Here is an 18579-nt window from a genome sequence, read left to right as displayed (position 1 = left end):
TCTCGAAGCGGATGAGCTCGGGGGAGGGTTCGGAGGGACGGCCGTGGAGGGGGTGGCGTTCGAGGAAGACGGCTGGTTGGGCTCTTCTTGGTTGGGAGGCGGGTGGTCGGACCGACCGCGCTTTCTAAGCATGTCTGTTGGGAGCGTTTTGCGGGGAAGCAGTTTTGCGATGCGGTAGGGGTAGATGGTGTGGCAGCTGTCGGGGAATGTAAGCGGTGGAGTGTGGAGGTGGAGACAGCATTTGTGCTGTGCGTTGGAGGGAGGGTGAGTCGGGCTGCAAAACGGGGTTTGCGGTGAGGGGGTACCGCGGTCGTTTTGTGGCGTTATACTGCAAATTGATTAACTCTTTTCTACTGTGAACTGCCATCTGATCAGCCATATCACCGGAATAGGGGATAGAGACTTGGAATTTTCAGTAAAACTACGAATGAGAAAGGGGCATGCACGAGTGGAACACAAGATGATTAAAATAGTCGTGATGGTGCTGGCGAGAAAATCTCACCAGCACTACCATTCTCATCATCGCCTGCAGTAGAGTCGTTGCCTCCGATATAGTCTTCTTCGCGTGTAAAATCGTCCCCATCGCTCACATGGCAGACTTCCCCTCTCGCCTTCCAGATGTGATTCGCCAATGCCTTCTTCAGCTGCAGGTGTTGGTCTACGTCTTCACAGCCATCTGCAAACTCGCGCCAGTAAGCTGCTGCCTCGGCGCGGTCTGTCGGCCTCCAATTCAGGTGGACTTCCGTAGGCAGGCGAGTCTCGTCCTCGGGCAGGCGGGCCTTTTCCGTACCCTTGTATTGCTCTCGGCGTTCCTCAACTACCATATTATGGATCGCGACACATGCTAAAACTATATTGTTCATATCACTTTTTCGCCACAGCCGACTTGGTCGGTACAATATTTGCCACCGCTTGAATAAAACTCCAAAAACCCTTTCGACAGCTTTGCGAGCTCCCTCTTGCTGCTTGGCGAACATCTTCTCTTTCTTTGATCGTGGTCGTGGAATCGTGGACACGAAAAATCGGAACCTAGGATAAATACTATCAGCGAGGAAGTAGTACCATTTCAATTTAAATCCGCCGACGTCTGTTTCAGGGCGTGTCGGCGGCCACTGTCCGGATCTTAAATTATTAAACAATGGGGAGGCGTTCATTATCTGAATGTCGTTCTTCGCCCCGGGTGCTCCAAAATTCACGTGCCAAATACGAAGATAATCGTCGCATACTACCTCCATACGATTGAGGGTTTTGCGTTCCTTGCCCTTGTGTCGTCCCTGCCAAGCAACAGGACATGCGTCCCAAGTCCAGCTTGCACAATCGACGCAACCTATAGCGCCTGGAAACCCCATAGCAGCATACTCTGCTTCTATTTTTGTAATTTCATTCGTAGTTGGAAGGCGCAGATACTCTTTTCCAAACCCCTTCACAATCGCGGCAGAAAACCGTTTTAAGTTTTCTAGAAGAGTTGATTCCGCCAACCTCATAAGCGGTATTTCGCTTTTCGCGCAGTTTCCGCTTGCTAGCATGCGCAGGGCTGCGATGAGCTTCTGATCCGTAGACGTTCCCTGCTTGCCCACCGCTTCAGCCATCTGTGCAATCCATGGATCAACCTCTGGCAGCACCGCGCGAATGCGCTCGTATATATCCATAGAAACGCGATGAGTGCCACGAAACTTTTCTGCCGTGAAGAGAGACCTGCTTCCTGCACTATCCCGCGACAAAAACCAGTCTTCATTTGTTTGCCTTTCAAAGCAATGGCGGTGGCGATCTCTGTTCATCGCCTTTCCCATTCTTGATCCTCCAAACTTACCTCCGGATCGCACGCGCTCTCTGTGCTGCCGAGCGACCAGAGCGCCAGCGACAGCAGCAGCAGATAGAGAAAGCATGAAATATGCCGCGATGGTATCATCGGAATCGGTTCCAGAGTCCATAATTGGAATTGAAAGCGTGGTGTACTTGCCGAGTTGATAATTCCCAAACAGGAGCCTACATATTATGGAGAGCGGGCAAGTGACGAGCAAAAGTTGCCGCCAATTGTGGAACAGACGCGTGCAGTAGCTTTCTTCTTTGCGCCAAATGTATTTCTACGACATACTTGTAGCCTAATTGGGGTGACCCTGAATATGAATAGATGTATCTTGTTACAGGCGCGGTGGGGTTCATCTCTGAATCACCACCTCCCCCAAAGCGCGGCTTGATTAAAAGATAGTAGATCCAATTACCGGAGGACAAGTGTCTGCTTTTTGCGATTTTGGGCAAGGCGCGGTGGGGTCACCCTTAGTAAGGCGTGATGATCACTCAATGTCATGAGAGCCATACGTGCACACGTAGCACACGCATGACAGCACAATCAGATCACCTCACTCGCCGCCGTCACACAGATCCCTATCCTCCCTGTCTGTCGCTTCTAAATTACTTGCGAATTTATTCGTTCCTGATGGGCAGTGCGCGCACTGTAAGGGCACCACAGATTAGCCCTAAATCACACTTTAATATTAAAGTGTGACCTGGGCCTCCGACGGCGGCGCCCGGAGTCAGCGTTCCCCTACCTTCTCGCACCTTAGGTTATGGACCCTATCTCCGAGTGGCTTCGCTCCCCGTGACGACCTCCACTCTGGACCACGCTACCCAGCGCGCCCTGAGCTCGAGACGACTCAGCCTACGACAGCACATCGACAATCTATACGCTAACGCCACCGCGCAGGAACCCCTCGACAACATCAACACACAAAACGCGCCGCAAACTGCCGACAGCACACCACACATGAAATCCCCATACACGATTCCCATCCCTACCCTCACGAAAAACAACTATGACATCTGGCAATTCGCTGTTATGAACTACATCCAGGAACTCTGTCTGACCGAACTCACCGTCCAGGGCGCCCCAGCTAGCTCCAGCGCCGACCCTGAACAGACACTTCAACACCCCAAGGAGATCGCCCAGGTCCGCCGCATCATCGGCTCGACGATCTCACGGGAAACTTTATGCATCATAGGATATGACTTCCTCCAGCTGTCGCCAGCTGACATGCTTGCCAACATCAAGACACACTACGAAGATGACAACACCCGATAACATTAAAGGTTACGAGCCAAAGCCACGACGATCACCATCAAACCGCGCGAGACCATCAAAGACTACATCACCCGACACCTCAGTCACCGTCAAGCCATGCTACGCGCCAAAGTCCCAGGACTCACAGACGCACGGGCCATAGCATACATCATATGTGGGCTGAGGTCACGCCCGTCCCTCCAGCAGCACATACCGAGCCTGCTCGCGCACAGAACGACCACTATCCGTGAACTCCGACAGCTGCTAGACCTATTCATACCAGCAGCCCAAACCATCAATCCACAAAAGACAGGGACAACCCGCACCTGGTGCACAATTCCACCATTCCAACCCCCACCACACGAACGAATGCCAGCAGCTCCAAAAACTGCAACAAGAACGACGCCCCCGTACCAAGGCTACAACCAAGGGCGACCCGTGCAGACGGCAGGATACAACCCCTCACGCGGCAGGGGCCGCGGTCGCTTCCGCCGAACCGACGCATTGAACCGCGCACGCAACAGCGCCAACGCCGCCCAGCACATACAAGAGCCCGAAGATTACAATGACTGCCATTATTCCCCCTACAACACGAAGCACACGGAGGAACCCGACCAGCACAAAGGCAGCGACAATGAAGAGGACATGTCACAGGTACAGCACACCCCGTCTCACAAATACTACCCAGACTCTGGATGTACATCATCCTTCTTCCGATCGGAAGATAGACGAACATATTGATATGCGCCTACTAACGCCCGTCGCCAACCCTCTAATACGGCTCTCCCCAACAGCTCCGGAGCTACAGGCACTCCTACGTCCTCCGTCACGCCTCACGACCGCCGAGGAGCCACACTCCGCGTGCCGCAAGCCATCACCATCCCCACTTTTTCCAAAAACCTACTACCAGTAGCACAAGTTACTCTACAAAATGACTGCCACGTAGTGTTCACGCCTCACGGCGGCTACATGATACCATCCCACACCCCCACTCCACAAAACGCACGGCACACCAACTCGACCAGGCATGGTCGCCCGCATACAAAAGAACCCCTGGGGCACGCCACAAGCCCCGCGCGTATACAGCAACGGCCTCCGTCGACATCTCATCACCCACGGCTACACACAGATCAAAGCCGACCCTAACGTCTACCGAAAACGCGACGGGGATAATTTTTTGATAATGGCGGTAACTATTGACGACTTCGCCGTCGGCACTAACAGCGACATGATGTACAAAAGCCTGCTGGACGACCTCAGGCAGAAATACCGCTTCAAAAACCTCGGCACTGCGGCTCACCTAGTCGGCTGGTCATTGAACTGGTCACACAACGACACACTGCACATCTCACAACCCCACTTGGCCAGGTCTTTCGTCAACCTCCTCCGCATGGACAAGGCCAAGCTCACCAACACCCCATATCTCTCCGGCATGACACTGCACGCCCCCGACTCACAGGAAACATGCCTAGACACCAAACAATACCCCTATGCCCGAGCGATAGGCATATTGCGATACCTAGTCGACTCCACCCGACCCGACCTCGCCTACATCACTTGTGTATTATCCTGACACACCAAACGCTTCACAGTGCGTCAGTGGACGGCCCTCAAGCACGTCGCGAGATACTTACTCAACACCATCCACCACGGCCTAATCTACACGGCAGGTCCCCATCGCATATCCGCGTTCTCCGACGCAGATTTCGCCGGGTGTCCAGACACCCGACAATCGACGATGGGCAACGTCATTTGTTACGGCAATAACGCAATATGATGGTCGTCCCGCCGCATCAGAACCGTGGTAGATTCCACGTTTGCGTTATCCTCGATAGCTGCAAGCGTAACCGCGCAGCACGCGAATGGTTGCGGAACCTCACAACCGAAATTACCGGCACCAAACTCCCCACGACGGCGCTTCATATGGACAACCAAGGTGCAATCGCCGGCGCCGAGGCGTCTGCGCCCACACGCAAAACAAAATATATCGACGTACGATACCATGTGCTACAGCATCTGGCACGCGACAAGGTAATATTACCAACCTACGAACCATTCGCAGACCTCCGAGCGGACTGCTTCACCAAACCGCTCACGCGGCAAGCCTACGCCAAACATCTCAACAGCATACGCCTCGTCTCGCAGCCGCGCACCCACGGCTGTAAGGGCACCACAACACCACTGCGCGACCACGAGGACATCAGCGCAGACTGTAAGGGCACCACAGATTAGCCCTAAATCACACTTTAATATTAAAGTGTGACCCGGGCCTCCGACGGCGGCGCCCGGAGTCAGCGTTCCCCTACCTCCTCGCACCTTACGCACCGCCTCGCCTGTGGTCGCGCAGTCGTCCTGTGCTGTAAGTAAGTACAGTACTGTTAGATGGTGTGGACTACATGTACAAGTGTGAGACCTGGCCGCTGTCCGAAGGGTGTGTTCGTGCCGCTATTGAGGTTGGCAGGGGGTGTTTGGGCGCAGGAGACCGGGATGGAGGGGAGGGAAGCGAAAGGAGGGGCGACAGAAGGAGACACCGTCGGTGTGAAACGAAAGGAGGAGGGAAAACGATATTAGGGAGAAAGAGGGGGCGGGCATGAGAGGGAGGGGGGGACGTCAGGTGAAGTCCTGGAGGGCTCGAGTGTACTCTCGAGCAGCGTCGCCCGAAGATGAGTGTTGAACCCAGTAAAGAACCTAGCTTTAAGTGTGACAAGGAGTGGTCACAACAGTACTGTACCGGCAATCACAGTACTACAGTACAGTATACCCTTGAGGGTACAGTAATCCGGAAATCACAAATCGTACAGTGGCCTGTCCGATTTGTGTTTGACAAGAATATCTGCACTGCGGACGCCCTACAAATGAGACACTTATGCCGGCCAGAAACACTGTTTTTGGAGGACCAGTAGTTTCATACGAATTGCTCAAATTTTGCAGATAATGCGCCATACATGCCATTTGTGCAATGTCCGAGTGTTTACCAGAGCTTTGAGGCTGTGGTGACGAGACAATGACTGTCATATACTTCCCTCACTCTCACTCATTCTCTTAAGACTAGCGACCTAGCGCCGTCGTCAGTGCGGCGTTGTGAGCCGTGTATTATGTGTGCACGTGTGTGCATGTATGGTTATCATTACAATTATTACCTTGTGAGTGCCATAGCGACTTCGTTGTTATGGTTATCATTACACTCCCCCCGTCGCTGTAGCACGATCCTTTGTTTGGTGCGGGGTCGGGGGGTCACACACTTGCAGTTTGGTTTTAAGTGTGTGAATGGTTTCGGTGTTAGCGGCTTTGTGAGTATATCGGCAAGCATGTCTTGTGACTGTATGTGTCGTATACTGATCGTTTTTGCTCTGGTCTGGTGGGTGAGGTAGTGATGCCGGAGGTCAATGAATTTCTTTGTTTCGTGGGTCCGCTGTTCTTGGCCACGCGTATTGCGGATTGGTTGTCTATATGGAAGGGTGTGGTCTTCTGTGATAACATTCCGATGTCTTTGAGCAACCTTCTTATCCACGTTGTTTGTTGTGCTGCCGATGTTGCGGCAATATATTCTGCTTCGCATGTCGACAGTGCCGTGATGGATTGCTTGATTGAGCCCCAGCAGACAGGGGAGCCGTGGTATGTGTGGATCATGCCCGACATGGATCTACGGTCTGTGACGTCTGCGGCGAAGTCCGCATCACTGTATGTTTCGAGGAGGTTGGGGATACAGTGCGTTTGCATTCTATGTTTTCCTGCTGCAAATCTGATTCCATGCGTTTGGGTGTGTTTAAGATATCTGATGAGGCGCTTGAGGGCATTCCAGTGCCGTGTCGTTGGGTTTTTTGCCGCCACAGATAGTCAGTTTGCGCCAAAGTATACGTCTGGTCGCGTTGAGTCGGCAATGTATCGTATGTCACCAAGCAGCTGTTGGTATATTTTGGTGACATGGGGCATGGGTTCGTCTTCAGGAACCGGGCCATTCAGCTTTGTTTTGTCATTGTATGGCGTTGGTTTGCTGTTGCACTTGCTCATTTCTGCTTTGTTGACAACGTAGTGTATCGCAGTTGGCTGTGATGCATGTATGGAGCCGTCTTTCATGCGCTTGACGGTTCAGCCTAGGAGCTGGCTTGGTTCGCCCAGCTGTTTGATGTTATAGGCCGTGGCCAGGATCGCGGCAAACTCTTTCTGTAGTTTTTGTGATGTGCTTATGATTGTAAAATCATCCATGCTGATGGAGATTATTATTGTGTGGTTTTTGTCTTTTTTGTGGAAGAGGCACATCACATCTTCAGATTGGATGAACTTGTTCTTTTTGAGTAGTTTGAATACAGCGTTGAGATAGGTGTGTCCCGCTCCCGGTGTGCCGTATATGTTCTTGTTGAGCTTGCCCACCTTGTGTTCATGAGTGTACGTGCCGTCGAACCTTGGGTGTTGGCGGACATACACTTGCTCGCTGCCTGAGTGTTCAAACTTTTCGTGCAGGTATGCGGCTTTTATGTCTATGTGGGCTATGTGCATGTTAAACGCTGCTGCTATAGCGAATAGGAGTCGTACCGTGGTTTTGTCAGCCATGTACGTCGTGGTTTTTTTCGGGGTCAAAGTGGACATTGGGGAGCATTTTGTCTCCTCTTGCTGAGCACCTTGCTTTTCGTTCTGTGATCTCCCCTTTGCCGTTTCTCTTATAGCGGTACCCCATCGTTAGCGGGATGGGTTTAGCCGCTGTGGGAATTTTGTGGTGGGGGAGCCACGTGATGACCTTGTTTTGGTCAAGGTTTCTGAGCTCTGTGTTGTGAGCTTGCGCCCACTGTTTTGCATCCGGGTAATTTTTGGCTTGCCCGTGATGCATGGGGGCAGGGGTGGTGTTGGCTATTTTCGAAGGTGTTGGCTTGGGTGTGAATGCCCTGAATGCCGCGTAACTTTGGTTGTTGGGGTCGCGGTCTCTGTGGTAGATGTTGAAATCCACTGTTCTGACACGTCTGGTTGTGTTGTCCTCTGTGCTCATGACCATGATGTGTTTCTGGTCAGTTGCATACAGGTATCTTACCGTGAGGGCTCTTTTCTGCAGCTTGTGCATTTTTGTTTTGCCCATGATATTGGGGATATGGCCTAACTGCCCGAAGATTAGGTATTGTGGTACTTGCGGCTTGTATCCGAGCCAGACTGTGGATGGGATTTATCCGATGCCGAGGTGGAGCGTGTTATTGTACTTGAATGCTGCATCCTTGATTGCATCTTCCCAGTGATCGGTGGGGAGTCCACTGTGGTGTAATGCAGCGCGTGCTGCGTTGAGTATAGTTCTATTGATGCGTTCAGCTATGACATTTTCCTGTGGTGAATACTGTACAGTGGTCGTGTGTTGTACACCATTTGTGCTGTATACTGTTTTTGTCATTGGCGATAGATACTCTTTCGCGTTATCTGTGTGTACTCTCCTTGATGTGTGGGGTTTTTGCTGTTGCATGTGCTTTAGGACGTTGTCCATTTGGTTTGCGGTTTCATCCCTTGTTTTGAGGAAGGTGAGTATGAGATACCGTGAGTTTGTGTCAATTATTGTCACGAAATATTTGTTTCCTTGCCGTGATGGGGTGGGGAAAGGGCTGCAGATGTCATTACTGAGTGCTTCTTCTGTGCCATAGTTGTGATCTTTCCGTTTGTGTTGTGCTGGTAGGATTTTAGCTGCTGCACAGCTTGTGCACGTGATTCTAGGGGGGTGTTGGCCAGTGAGGCTGGGAGGTTCGGTATTAGTTTCCTCCTAGCCATTTGTTGTATGGTGGATGGTCGCACATGATTGAATACCATGTGCCAATGGTGGTGTTCGTGCTGCGTGCGCGCATTGACAGTGTCAGGGGGTGGGGGGGCGGGGTTGTGCTGCTTGTGCATGGGGGCAAATTTTTTATGCGCGTTCGGGGTTTGTAATCTTGGCTGAGATTTTGATTTGTGGGCGGGGGATCCCCGTCTTGTGGTGGTTGCGCGTGTTTGTGGTGTCTTGCGAGCTGCTTTGCGTCGCTGCGGGATTGCTCTAACTGTGGTTGCTTGTGGTTGAGGATTGGCCACGTTGAGCGTGTATAAGCCTTGGCGAAATGGTGCTGTGGCTACTACTTTTGGTGGACTGTGGTTCATGTCAAGTACACGGGGTGTGTGGGGGTAGAATATCACAGCTCCCCATTGCTTGGCTATGTCATGGACTGACAATAGGTTGGTCTTGATATGTGGGTTGGCAATGGTGGGTAGCTTAAGCCATTTGTTGCTCGTCGCCTGTATCTGAAGAGTACCGTAGTGCGTCGCAGGGATGGTTGTTGATGTTGCCGTGTTAGTGCGGATTTTTCTGGTCAGGGGTTTCATGCCTTTTGTTGGTTTGCGGATGTGGGAGGGGTGGGCTCCCGAGTAGAGTGCAAATTTCCTACCGTCCATGTCGTGGCAGTTTGTGTCTCCCTGTTCGTCGTACATGTGTTCTGCCTCTGTTTTCTCCTCGTGGAGGTTTGCTGTGTAACCGTGTGTTTGCTTCTTTTTCATGCCTCTCTCTTTGGTCCATTTTTGGTTTGGTGGCTGCTGTGTCATGAACTGGGGGTATGGTAGCATATACGGTGCGGGCGGTACTGGGTTCCAGTATGTTCGTTACCATTTGGGTCGTGTGGCCCCTCTCCATCTAGTTGTTCGTCCGCGGGGGCGTTTCGGTGCTTGGGGTTGGGTGCCGTGTGGCTGTTCCGGTTTTTGGCTGACTTTTTCCAAGCTCCTTGCGTGCACCGCTTTGAGGCGTTGCCCGATGTTTTGAATTGTGTTGGGCACAGTGTCCGTTTCGATCCACATATCTTGCAAGTGTTTGTATGTGGGATGTGATGCTAGGCCTTGGATTATGAAGTGAACAGTTACTTCTTCTCCAGTTGTGATGTTGGGGTATTGGGCTAGCTTCATTCTTGTGTGTATCGCTCTGTGCTTGGTCATGTATTCATCAAGTGTGATGCTGGGTGTAGGCTTTGTGTTAGTCGATTCTTGTTTTAACTTTAGGTGAGCTGTATTCGTGCTGTCAGTGAAGTGTTCGGTGATGACTTGTGTGATTTCAAGCGGGGAAGCGCCCAGTTCCATGTCCGCTGTTGCTGCGAAGTCTGCAGGCAGTGAGTTTTTGATGGCCATGGGGAGTATTGCACTCTGTCTCCTGTACTTGGCGTACATGGGGCTACCTTGATCGGGTGTAGGGTAGGCATGGTTCAGCAGGCTTTCCATGTCATTGATCAGTGCCATGTCTATTAGCGCTTGCTTCCATATGGGGAAGTTGTCCCCATTGGACTCGAGGGTTGGCAGTCGTCCATGGAACCGGTTGTCGTTGTGGTCTTCTCCTGCCATGGTTGTGGGGTTGGTGCCGTTGTCTGCGGGCGGGGGCGGAGGAGGGCAGCTCTTGAGTTGTGATGTGGGTGTTGTGGGGTTTGCAGGGCGATATTCCAGGCTGCCAGGTTGGGTGGCTTGTGTTGGTGGCTTGTGTCGCTGCCTGGTTGATCGTCGGGGTTGTTGCACCTTTTTTTGTTGATCGATCTGCAGTGGTTTTTGCGTAGGGTCCATAACCTGTGGTGACGAGACGATGACTCTCATATACTTCCCTCACTCTCACTCATTCTCTTAGGACTAGCGACCTAGCGCCGTCGTCAGTGCGGCGTTGTGAGCCGTGTATTATGTGTGCACGTGTGTGCAAGTATGGTTATCATTACAGAGGCCCACATTTACGTCACATATCCGACACGCCCCGTGCCAGCCCGCGCCGCCCCTCGCCGCGCCCCCGCGCCTCCGCCCATCGCGCCCATCGCTTGCTTGCCGAGGCCCACCGCCACCTCGGCCGTGGCAACGGTTCAAACAGCACCAATCGAGCACGGTCATCGGCCTGCGCGGCACTTCGGTTCCCATGCAAAAAGAAGCGTCCCAGGGCGAAGTCAACAGCTGTAGATCTGAGGCTGCGAAGGCGAGAACGCATGAATACGGTGCAGATCGGAGCAGTGATAGACTTGAGATAGGAACAAATCCGACGAAGTCTGTAGAACAAGTCCTCGACCTATGAGGATGCTCTAATCTATCAGTTTCCACTAGCGAAATCCGTTTCCGTCCGCAATGATGAGTGGTTTTTCCTCCATGCCAGTACTGTATCGACATTGGTATTGCAGTACGACTTAGTGCCAATCCTGTACCAGGCATGATCATCAATATACACAGTAGTATTTTAATTGGGATTCGGTCGCTGTTCTCGTAATCTCTATAGAGCTAGAGGTAAAGTAGTAGAAGGATACCAATCACTGTATTCGTCTGCAAAACCTCTCCGGACCCTCTCGGGATGGGAGTGCCTGGTAGTACAGATGAATTCAGTCACCTGGGAATGTAGTTTTTGAGGCATTTACTGTCTTGCGTCTCTAATGAACCCAGACACTACAATTTGTGTTTCATCTTCTTTGACAGCTTGGGTTTTGTTTTGTCCAACGCCCATCAGCAGATGAAGAACCATTCTCACAGCTAACAGCGACACCTAGGCCCTTTTCAGTCATCAAAAGCAGTGCCTGATGGCCGGCCTATGTATGAAACTGCAGTAATCTGACTCTACAAGATCATTCTTGCCATTCGTTCTTCAAGGTGTCTATGAAACTATAATTTGAAGCAATCGATGCTAGTCAAGCCCTTGTTCAACGCCAGCATGCATTTGTTTCTATTAAAGTGCAGGTCGTATAGCGAACCACATTGAAGCATCTGTTGAGCAGTAGTTTGAAACGAAGTTTCAAAAGGAAGGCTCACGCAAAACAATAACATAACTCGGGCTCTCGGGTGCTATTTTGCAGGGCTAACAGCGGTAGAAACCATAGTATAATCCACGAATCACCGTCAACGCCCTTCTCTACTTCTAGAGTCGATATTCATAACAACAGGGGTATGGGTTTCGTATGCACAGTATGCATTGCAGTTGGCAGAGATATTCAGTACCCTTGGGTAATGTATATATCTAATGGTGGTGACCTTATCTGGTTCGAGTGTTGCAAAATCGTAAGTACCATGGCGACGTTCTCTTCCTTATGTAGATCGAAATGTCGATTTTCCGCAATACTGTGCAGTGTCACAAGATCCTTGCGCGCAAAGCTGATTGAACGCAATCATCCAATTTATTCTAGCTGTGCACTACCACATGACCAAAGAGAACATTCAACCCTATTGAGCATTTTTAAAAAAGCTTTACAAGACTATATCAAAACTCCGTGCTCTGATTTGAACAAAGCATGGCTGTTCTGTTCAAAGGATTATATGAAGAAGTGTGTTGATAAGGCGGGCCCTTTGTAAACCCAATTACAATACGTAGGCAACCATTTAGAAGATTGGGGGAAATTGTAACCGAGCAAACGTTTTCTTCGTGTATCGGATGTTTTTCAACACGCCCGTCATGCTCCAGCTGTACTGTACATATGAGAACACACCACGGACCGCGCCAAGGACCGCACTGACAACACGTTACCCTTTCGAAACACTCTAATCATTGATTCTCATCCTTCTCTCGAATCTAAATTTCACAATCACTCCAGAACGTCTGACGCCTGCGACTGTTCTAGTCGTATTTTGCGTTGCATCCGCTTCCAAAATGCCATCACAGAGGATAAAGTTTACCTAGTTGTCGCTCGCACGACATGCATGTCGTGCTAACCAAACAGGCCACGAAACATCATTGGTCACGTTCCCAATCAGCCCCTTTGCACTATTCAGTCTCCCCCTCAGCGCAAGGGCTTGCGTCAAGAACTTGTCCAAAAAGTCCGGGAACGCGAGGAACCTCAGCGTGTGCCCCGTCGGCGCCGTGTCGCTAGCCCTATTCATGCATACATCCCTACTTGGTAGTAACTCAGGTCCTTGGTTACATTATCAAACATTTCAGATTCGTGACGTAGTCTCAGAGGCCCTTTTTCTCTGTTACTTTACTCTCTACTACCAAGCCTACTCTGAATAGATACTCTCTACTACCAAGCCTACTCTGAATAGAGCCGATGGTCGCGTTTGCAAAATGGAGAGTCAAAATGGTGTCAACGAGTGCGCGGGACGAGTGCACGCGAGTTATTTTTTGAGCGGTACGACAAAAGGTTGAAGAACCTTTTACCAAAACTAGAGAGAATTAGAGCGACCACAACGCACAAAACACACGGCAAGTCGTACGATCACATTCAAAATCTAGGTATTGGAACGGTGTTTGGCGCGGCTCTTGGAAAATGAGGTGCCGCGACGCGTTTTGGTTGCGACACGGAAGACGTGGGCTGCTGCAGGCGCGGCAGCAGAGGCTGTGCACGAAAACAATCAGGCATGCCCGGGTGAAAAACGATCAATCTGGTACAGTTGGGCGACGCATCCGAGGTGCATGAGGTTAATTTGTCCAATGCGAGGCTGAAAAAGACAGAGTCCTTGACACGACCGCCAAACAAAATTTTGAAAGTAGACAAGCAAGTGATGAGGTCGAGATGAGGTGGCGCTGTATAGAACTCGAGAAGGCGGTGACGCGAATGCGGCAATATGCGCATTAAATAGCGAGAGACTTGCCCAGATGCTTGATAGCGACGCATCATTTGTCATGGCGACAAGAATCGTCCTGCTCTAGCACGGACATACTATACAACGTAGGATGTCATGAACAAGCGGACGAAAAGCGAAAAGGAAAATTGACGCAAGCAGGTAAAAAAAGGCGGTCGCGGCGGGTCTCTCTCCTTGTCAGCGGGACCAAACGGGGTGCCTCTCCTCTTGCTCTTCAGGCCAAACCCTTTCTCCACGGGGGGAATGGTTTCCAGGAGCTGGATGTTCATGCTTCAATGTTTGCTATAAAATTATTGACATCGAAGTCACAGCACTCGGAGACGATGACGTTCAGCCCTGGGTTTGTGGTCAGACCAGTCTTGGACCCGCGAGTGCAAACTATTTCACATCATCAAGCTGGAATTGTACTGGGACATGCTCAGATTTGTTCTTCTGCCTTCAGAATGGTGGTGGAGGTGTAACAGCGCTCGTATTAGCTGTTCACGAGGTTGGCGGGGCGTAGTTACCAAAAGGCATCGTCGGCGGATCTGGGCTCACCGGGGTTGTGAAATCCAACCCATCCCCCGATGGGTTCCTCACTGATCCCAACTACGACTTCAGCTCATGAACGAAACCGGTAGGAAGCACCTCACTTTCACGGGTTTCGACGTACACCGATTTCCGAAATACGTATGGTAGTGAGTACTGGACCCAGGAGGATCGACGTTTCGAGGATCGAACTCTTGTTACTTGGTATAAGGTTGAGCTACCATTCTGTTAATGTAGCAGAAGAGCTCATACCATGGCAACAACAGTCTCACTCATCTCCCTCAAAGTCTTCTTCGCGGCCTCCGCCTCCGCCTCAAGCTCGTCCCGGAGGCTGCCCTGCTCTCCAATCAATACCTGAGTCTTGGTAGCAACGACGGCGCTAAGCTTCTGCTGATGTGCCCAAAACCTGGTCTTCTCCGTCTCGATGGCGAGCATAGTCTCTGCGCGTTCCCTTTCTGCGCCCTCTGTCAACCTGTTGACCACGTCTTCCCTCCTTTCCAAAGCCATTTCCCTCTCCTGCATCGACGCGTCCAAGCGCCTTTCCTTCTCCGCCATGAGCAGCTCCCTCCTCGCGACGGTAGCAACCCGTTCGGCAACGCGGTCCTTCTCTGCTTCCTCCGCCTGGCCGACCCTTCTCTCCCTCTCTTCCAACTTGCGCACCCACGCATGTAGCCTCCCCTGCTCGACGCCCGAGTACTTCAAGCTGGCGAAGAAGGAGCGAAAGGGGCGGGGGATGAACACGAGCAGCGTGAGGGCTTCTTGGAATTTACAGGGACTTTAAGTAGCTCCCTCACTTCAGCCACAGGCAAATTCTTTGCTTCATCTCCGCCAAGGAGACGAAGCACATCTTCGGTTAATGCGGACGGATACCTTGAAGCGCTATCATGGACAATACCACGGTTGCAGTCCAGTGCAACGCAATGATCTACAATTCCGTGTTCCACTATTCGGACCATTCACACGCCTTGATTATGGTGCGCAAGCCACTTGAAAGGATTTGCATCGAACGCCTTCTTCTCAGCTTTAGGAACTCGGCGCACTGATAGTTGAGCGGGAATTTGGTGAACCAGAGAAAAGAGTTGCTTGAGTGTTTTGATCTTCATCGGATGCTTCCGAAGGTACTTGTCGATGCTTGTTCCTCCTGTGGTACCATATAGCGCACAAGTGCCGTTGGACAGCGCAGCCGACACGCATGAATCGTCGTTGCTGCGCACGAGGTTTGGGACATACTGATGCACCTCAAACCTTCTTGATCCAGTGATTTGTCTGCGTGCCCCAATACCACCGATGAGTATCGGCACACCGCGATGGGCCATCATCCACGCATACAGTCGACGGAACATCTCTTGCAAAAACTTTTTCTTGCGCGGCAAGTCGTTGGTACCGTCATCTATCGCGTTGAATAGAGCCTACATCGTGTGAAGGGATAGTGTAATCGAATTGGCATCGATAGGCCAGAAACTTTCGTCACCGCCTGTCAATTTGGCGGCAGCGTACAAAACGCCGTCTTGCATTTGTGACCGCTTGCCCCTTGTCGGCCATTACCAATCATCACCCTGTCAATCCCCCAGCTCATGGTGTCCAAGAATACTAGGAATGTTGCACCTCCCTGGAGATCTGCACAAACTTCCGTTCTGAGTGGACACGCGTGAGATGGGCGCCGGTCTCTTTGGTGCGACTGGGTTCCGGGTCACTTGGAGACGTGGCCGCGGTGCCCCATGCTAGAGGCAAGGTGCAGAGCAAGGCGATGAAGAAGGCGGGTGAGGGCATTGCGGCGAGATGTGCCGGGGGGGGAGCTGGGGAACGTAGACGCCGAAAAGTGGCGGGTTCAGAAGGCAGAACGAACGCTGCGTGACCGCGCGTCACCGTATGCCACTGTGGTGGGTACTGGCCGGCCTCTATAGCCACACTATATTGTTTTAGTTTTGAGAGCGCTTTATCCAGCGCGAAACAGTGCATTGGCGTGCTTTTATAGGGGTGACATTAAAACAATCATGTGCGTCTAGGGCGACTTTTCTAACATTTAGGTCTCTGCCGAAATGGCCACGATAGTATACGTTTTTATGGGGTGGCATCCCCGAATATGGGTTTGTCGGAGGTGACTTTACGATCGTTTTTCTGTCACCCTAGAAAACGGACATTGTCACCCCATGCAGAGGACACCAAAGACCAAAATCACCCTACTAGCAGAGCACTTTCTAGTAGTGTCGTCCTATAAAAACCCCCACCACATTGAAATCGCCCCACGTACATTTCACTTCGGCCGGGTGGCGCCCCCAAATCTGCACTTTGACCCATATTTTTAATTGAACTAGGGCGTCCAGCCATGCACCTTCGTTCTCAGGGCCGTTCCTAACGACGAGCACTGTCCTCTGTGCCCGCCGTCCTGTTCAAGGACGACGTACCGTTGACTGTCCGTGGCAGAAAAATAGGGGCGTATGCGGATTTCGTTGGCGTGTTTGGGACAAGGGATATCCTGAGGGACCTCGGAAGTCAAACACCTTCGGAATCGGTGGTCGTTGGCCTGAGATACACGGATTTCTAACACGAGCGCGGACAAGGAGGAAGTGCGAGACGTTTCGCCTTGCGCCGGCCGCGTCCGGCGTCAACACGCTCTCAGACTCGGTATGGCCGAGGAATGGACTCCTTCTGAGGACATGTCAACGGCGTGGTCGCGGAGAGTAGCCCATGAGACATTTTCTGACGATACGAGTGCAGATTTCTCTGGTCTGAAGATCGAAGCTGTACGGCTACACGGCAAGCCTTACGGATGCTTTTGCACGTTGAAGTACATCTAAATAATGTTGGAGTTGGTCCGAGGCGACGTGGGTGTCTTCCGGTGAGCATACTGCATCGGCTGCGCTGGCGGTATTGTCCATCAACGGAGGCGCAAGCTGAGACCAAGGACTTTGCTAGTGCCGTTAAACCGTTCCTGCAGAGCAAGCTGCCAGTTTGTAATGACGATTCGAATGCGTATACAGTGCATTGGAGCTTCTACGAATCCCCTAAACTCCCTGCATGACCGGCCACTCGCTTGCATCCAGTGTCTCTCCAAGACCCCTCACAGTTGACTTCGGCCTTCTCTTCTTCTTACAGACATCACACCATAAAGGTGATCTTGACTTCGCGGTTGATTGAGCTAGAGCTTCGTTGATGATATCGTCAAGAACTGCAGAAGGGATAGTATCAGGGACGGCTGCGAGCCGCGTGAGATGTTCCGCAGCCGCACACCTTATCGACGTCCCAGGCACGGGCAGCGCGGCCGTGACGTCTGTCTGCATGAACGACGAGCCAAAGTGGACGGCTGCAGTACCTTTGTAAGGCATGGCCGTCCCTGCCGTGAGGCTGGAGACGCTGCTGCTCGTGCTCGATGAAATGGATCATTATGTTCATCGCCCGCGCGTGCATGGGTCATGTTCATCATCCGCGAGTGCATGTACACATATGCGTTTCCACGTATACACGTGTACTCAAACGACTGCGGCTACATAGAAACAGTTTGATCTGCGCCGGCCGCATCCCTCGAGCTGGCTCTTTTTTTTGATAGTCGCATGCCGAGGGCATTTTACTCCTATATAAGTTCGGCGAAGAGGCGGAGAAGGAAGATGACGAGCGCTAGCAGTATTCAAGTGCGTCGGGCAGCGTCGAACGTGAGCATGCGGACTCCATTCGCCTCCTGAGCAAGTCCCACCTGGACGGGCAAATTTACACGTGGCCAAATAAATTTGACACTGGACAACAGACTGAGTAGCACTGTAAGATACTGGTGATGTGTGAGGTCAGTTTTTATGTCAGAATGTATATATTATGATAATGTTTACACGTGTTATCTCGTTATGCCCTGAGAGTACAATTTCGTGGGCCCCTGGGCTGCGTACAGCGACGTGAGCAGGCGGACCAAGTTCCGATCGCGCTACCATTTCGAGGCATCTACGGAGGAGGGCTCCCTTGGCGGCATGGCGGTGGTGGCCGGCGCTGCGTTTTCATCCCGCCCCCCCTTCCACTGCTCTCACTCACCCTTCGTCCCGCGTACTGCCATCCGATCTGTCCCGCTGCAACACCGCAAGTTTTTCTACCGCCTCCGCGTTGTTGTCTTCCTCGATCGACATCCCGTACAACTGTATCGCTCGATCCCTGTCGCGAGGAGTGCAACGTGCTAGATGGCGCGTGCGGGCAGCTCGCAGTGCGCGTGCCCGGAGCTGGCGGGCGCGGGGCTGCGCGGTGTGGGGCGGGGTGCCACGCCTACGTGTTGCTACCGTTTGCCTGCGCCGCGAGCAGGGCTTCCAGGGAGCGCTGGTTGCACAAGCGGGTGTACGCGCCGTCGTTGGCGCACAGACGGATGTGGAACGGAGTGCCGGCGTTGTCCACCAGCACGTCTGCCGTGACTAGCACGCCCAAAGGGTGCACCAGCGCGTGGCACAGGGCCGCGAGCGGCGGCGGCGCGCGGCGGCGAGTGCAGGGTGAAGCGCGTGCTCAGGCCGTTG

The 18579-nt window shown here is 52.2% G+C and overlaps 2 protein-coding genes; one reads left to right on the top strand and one right to left on the bottom strand.

The window, feature by feature from the left end:
* Positions 1–2059: 2059 nt before the first annotated feature.
* Positions 2060–2317, bottom strand: CHC_T00000534001 (hypothetical protein). XM_005717862.1 is given in 2 exon segments: positions 2060–2218; positions 2219–2317. 1 exon segment carries the CDS (start codon positions 2315–2317, stop codon positions 2219–2221), a length of 99 nt encoding a protein of 32 aa, XP_005717919.1. The 3' UTR covers positions 2060–2218.
* Positions 2318–16865: 14548 nt separating this feature from the next.
* CHC_T00000533001 (hypothetical protein) lies at positions 16866–17117 on the top strand. Its single transcript, XM_005717861.1, has one exon. The coding sequence runs from the start codon at positions 16866–16868 to the stop codon at positions 17115–17117; it is 252 nt and encodes an 83-aa protein (XP_005717918.1).
* The last annotated feature ends 1462 nt before the right edge of the window (positions 17118–18579 follow it).

Source organism: Chondrus crispus, genomic scaffold (genome assembly GCF_000350225.1).
Source record: "Chondrus crispus Stackhouse genomic scaffold, scaffold_357, whole genome shotgun sequence".
NCBI classification, from domain to species: Eukaryota; Rhodophyta; class Florideophyceae; order Gigartinales; family Gigartinaceae; genus Chondrus; species Chondrus crispus.
The sequence above is the reverse complement of the archived record's forward strand: the minus strand, read 5'-3'. Positions and strand labels throughout refer to the sequence as shown.